At 51.6% G+C, this 4,876-nt stretch overlaps 1 protein-coding gene across 1 annotated transcript; it reads left to right on the top strand.

Annotated features, from left to right (window-relative positions):
* Positions 1-1,087: 1,087 nt before the first annotated feature.
* On the top strand, positions 1,088-4,419 carry LOC106001598. The gene is made up of 4 exons (XM_013036648.1): positions 1,088-1,178; positions 1,282-1,605; positions 3,870-4,187; positions 4,325-4,419. Exons 1-4 carry the CDS (start codon positions 1,133-1,135, stop codon positions 4,417-4,419), a joined length of 783 nt encoding a protein of 260 aa, XP_012892102.1. The 5' UTR covers positions 1,088-1,132.
* The last annotated feature ends 457 nt before the right edge of the window (positions 4,420-4,876 follow it).

Here is a 4,876-nt window from a genome sequence, read left to right as displayed (position 1 = left end):
CACTTTTTATTCAAGTTTAAGTAAGAAACAACAACTGTCAGTATTATTATATAATGGTCCCATATTAATGACTCTGCACACACATCAATAATTGGTCAGGTCTCCCAGGCACATCCATGTGCACATATATCAACAACTGCCAGGTCTCCAATGAAGACACATGTAAATCAAGACTTTCTATGCAGAATATAGAGCCCATGGAATAGCTAATTGATAATTTGGATTTTATATCATGATCAATAAAACATGTAACTTGAAACTCATCAAATTTCTGCTCAAGTGGCAGATAAGTGAATGACAGGCTGTGAAGAGGAAGACATGTTGGCAGATCACACACCCAACACCATTTGTGCATCCAGACTGTGAGAGGAACCATCAACACAACTGTTGGAAAACCCATTGATGAGCTGGCAAAGACTTGTACAGATATTGTGTAGTTGTGCCTAGGCTAATGCATGTCAAGTGCACACTTTGTGACTGTGAGGTTCATGACAGCATTTATCCTCAGTGAGGTTGTTGGCAGTAAGCAGCCGATGAGATGAGAGGAAGTGACAGACATGCAGATGATGACAGAGGACATGCAGGCTTGTCAGCAGTGTCCCCATGAGCCTGGCTCTCTGAGTCTTCTTTCAGCAGTTCCTGCAGTGCATCACGTCTCTCCTGCTCTCACTCGAGGACCGTGACCCACTCAGCTCAAGAATGGAGCAGAGGACACCGACCTCAGCAATGAGGGAGAGGAAGGACAGATGACGTAGCAGACATGAGATCTTCTCCCCAGAGCACACTGCTGTGTGGAACCTGTGTGTACTTTCCCGTCTGTGCAGGGAGGTGACTGTAATATTCAGATCAACGTGGGATGAATACGTGGATAACCAGCAGGTGGAAGCAATGGGATGCCGTGTGTTCTGGGAGGCCATCTTTGTAGCAATGCCCCTCAGGACTCTCACATCTGCCTCAGCACTGCCCTCCCTGGCACCTCCACCCCGGCTCTCACTATGTAGCAGAAGACATGCAAATAGGACCTTCCTCTACTCATTAAAACCAGCCAGCCCTGACCCTGAAGGCGTGGAGAGAGGTCAGGCTGGATTCCAGGTGAACCATTCAGGGCTCAGGCTGACACAGAGCACTCACCATGGAGCTGGGGCTGCACTGGGTTCTCCTTGTTTTTCTGATGAAAGGTGATGTATGGGGACAAGACACACTGAGTGGGAAAATGGACATGAGTGGGAGGAAACGTGGATGTGTGTGACCATTGCTGACCAGGTTTCTCTCTGTTTGCAGGTGTGCAGTGTGAGGTGCGGCTGGTGGAGTCTGGGGGAGGCTTGGTGCAGCCTGGGGGGTCCCTGAGACTCTCCTGTGCAGCCTCCGGATTCACCGTCAGTGGTTACTACATGAGCTGGGTCCGCCAGGCTCCAGGGAAGGGGCTGGAGTGGATTTCATCCATCTATGGTAGTAGTAGCACATACTACGCAGACTCTGTGAAGGGCCGCTTCACCATCTCGACAGACAACAGCAAGAACATACTTTACCTGCAGATGAACAGCCTGAGAGTGGAGGACACGGCCGTCTATTACTGTGCTAGACACACATTGCAGGAAATCCAGTGTGGGCCAGACACAAACCTCCCTGCAGGGCGCTCAGCACCAGCAGGGGGCGCTGGGCACACACTGAGGTCATGTTCAGTCAGCACCAGCAGGGGGCGCTGGGCACACACTGAGGTCATGCTCAGTCAGCACCAGCAGGGGGCGCTGGGCACACACTGAGGTCATGGCAGTCACAGGAGCAGCTGTGGAGCACTCAGGCCCTGACTCCTCCATGTGCCCAGCCCATGGCACCCTGGAAACGTGGTGTACTCCTCAGTCTCCCATGACCAGGGCCTTTTGCTAACATCTGTGGGGACATGGAAGTGGACACGAAGAGTCTGGGTTGGACTGGACAGACAACAGGCCATGTGCATGTAGACTGACCTTGCTGGGCCCCGTCTGTCCTGGGGTTTCCTCCATCACGATGGCTCTGGAGTCCTGTGGATGTCCTGTCTGGGATGGAGTCCAGGTCCCTGTGGCTCCGTCATGAGCATTGTCACTGTGCACGCGCATCGTGGGCACGAGGGGCTGGGCCCAGGTGATCTCACAGCAATCTGACTGAGCTCCCTGCATCCTGGACACCCCCACCTGCTCAAACAGGTCCTTGTTTATTTCTCCATTACATCCTGATCAGAAAAGAGCAAGCTTCACTTCCTGAACAAGAATGTGTGTGTGAACTCTACAGGCTTTAAGACTTCTACATTCTGAGGTTTTCCCCCGGACAGTTTCTGTAGATGATGAGACAAATCATTCATTTCACCAGGAGACATCCATAACTCTGTCCATGTGGAGACAGATGTGACCTCCTTTGGAAGAGAAAACTCCTGGTGAGGAGGCCCTGGTTCCCGTAGCACAGGAAGGGGACTGTAAAAGACACTTCTGTATTCACCATTGTAAAGAGTGAAGACAGGATGGGAAGATCTGTACCTAACAGAAATCATCAATAGTTTAGATAAAATCTACTTAACCTGTATTCTGTACTATAAAGTCCCTTGATTGGGGCATGTTTTCATTAGAATGAATACATAACTAAATTAATTAATTCCAAAGTGAATAAATGAGGAAAGATACAATTAACCCTGTGTGAGCTCTACTGATGTCTAGGGGCCTGCAGGTCAGCGGTGTGTAGACCTCAGGGTCCAGGCACTGGTGCCACACTGTGTTTCATGGGTCACGGGGACAGGGAAGGATCATCTCAGGGCACGTGTGAATACTTCTGATATTGGTGCTCATATTGGTTCCCTGAAAACATTTTTGAAAGTTTCTTCAGAATTTTTCCACCTCTATTGGTACAAAATTCATAATTAAGTGTAGGTGAATTTAGATTTGCACATTTCCAAAATTATTATTATTATAAATGTGATGTTCACAGGGGTTACAGTTGCATGTTATAAAGAATACATTTTTCTTTGGACAATACCACCCTTCCCTATCTCTCTCCATTACTCCCTCCATCAGTTGTATAAGTCATCGTCAATACAGTGTCTAGTGAGTACCACTGTTGCCTCTGCTCAGCATTTTCCTTCCCCTTCTGTGCAGCCCCATGATCCCGAGGGTGCAGTTACTGTGAAACCATTGTCTAAATGAAGGTAATCCACAGAAGGTCACCTCACATGGACATGTGTGTTTGTGTTTATATGAGTCCTTCTGTTTGTGTGCATATGAGTGTAAGTGATATGTGTATTCCCGCAGGTCTGTTTTGCTGGTGTGTAGAAGTACATGTAGGGTTTATCTGTGTGTGTGATAGAGACACTGTGTTGATTACATGTATTATGTCTCATGTGTGATACAGAGAGACACTGTGCTGATTGCACATATTAAATCTCTTGGTCTCTCCTCATAGCCTTCACCTCACTTCCTTCTTGGCAGGTCAGGGCCCCCAGTGGAGAGCTTGTCAAGACAGGGGTGCGATCTATGAGAGAGGAGAGGTCAGCTTTCTCCCAGTGACAGGTGACAGGGGAATGAGGGCTGAGGTCTCTAGAGACCAGCGGTCACCTCCCCCGGGGGACAGGGGACAGGGACGCTGCCCCTCGTATGCAGCCACAAGCAGGGTGCCCCCCACATGCAAATTCCCACATACACACCAAGAGAAGTCACACCCTTGCTTAAATTCAGCCTCTTCCGCACTCTGGAAATGCTGTCTGCGCATGACACGTGACCTCGTGAAGTGGAGCAGGTGTGGTTTTTGGGCTCCTGCTGGCAGCTCACAGTGGTGGTGACTTGGGACTGGGCAGGAGCGTGGGATGCGGCATCTGGGCCGAGACGCAGCTGCTCCTCTGTCCACAGCTGTGCTGTCCCAGGTACAGCTGCAGGAGTCAGGCCCTGGCCTGCTGAGGCCCGTACAGACGCCGTCCCTCTCCTGTGCGGTCTCTGGTGACTCCGTCAGCATGGTGACTGCGGAGCTGGACCCGACAGGCCTCAGGGAAACGCTGGAGAGGACTGGACACATCTATAAACATGGGAGCACCACGTACAGCCCATGCCTCCAGAGCAGAGTCACCATGCCAGTGCACACCTCCAAGGACCAGTGTTCCCTGCAGCTGAGCTCTGTGACCACGGAGGACACGGCCTTGCACTACTGTGTAGGACACACTGAGGAGACCGGTGTGAGCCCTGACACAAGCCTGCCACAGGGACGCACAGGACCCTCAGGGATGCCCAGCACACCCCAGCCCAGAGTCCATCCAGAACACAGCATGCAGCCCAGGGCTGTTGTCACCATCTGGCTGCCCTCTGTCCAGCCGACTGCCAGGGAACCCGTCTGGATCTGGAGGGCTGCCACTCCGTGGTGTCTCTGAGTTCACAATGTGATCGTGTTGCTATGATCTTCAAATGATAAAGCATGCTCCAACATCAATGAGACCAGGGCGTCGCCCTGGAAATGGCAACGACCCAGCCGTGGTCCCCAGCACCTGAGGAAGGCCAGGGGACCTGACGATCACTTTCCCATCAGCCTGGGAAGACACACTGGGATTCCCTGCTGAGGAGGCCCTGAAATTCCCATTGAAAACATGAGGGACATGGCTATGCACAGGGTCCTCCCTGCAATCCAGGCTGTGTTGGAAGTGGGGATGGGAGGATCATGGTTTGAATCCAGCCAGGGAAAACACTAGCCAGACTATATCTCAGTCAAAGGGCTGGGGTGGCGGCCCAAGCCCTCAGGGCCCCCAGCTACACCAGAGCTATGGACACAGGGTTTGAGCCCCGAGCCCAGCCTCAGTCAACACCAAGGCCCTACCCGAATAACAGCTGACAGCAAAATGAGAGGCATGGCCCAGTCACAGCACGACGGC

This window comes from Dipodomys ordii, unplaced genomic scaffold, assembly GCF_000151885.1.
Source record: "Dipodomys ordii isolate 6190 unplaced genomic scaffold, Dord_2.0 Scaffold330, whole genome shotgun sequence".
NCBI classification, from domain to species: Eukaryota; Metazoa; Chordata; class Mammalia; order Rodentia; family Heteromyidae; genus Dipodomys; species Dipodomys ordii.
This window is presented reverse-complemented; position numbering and strand designations above follow the sequence as displayed.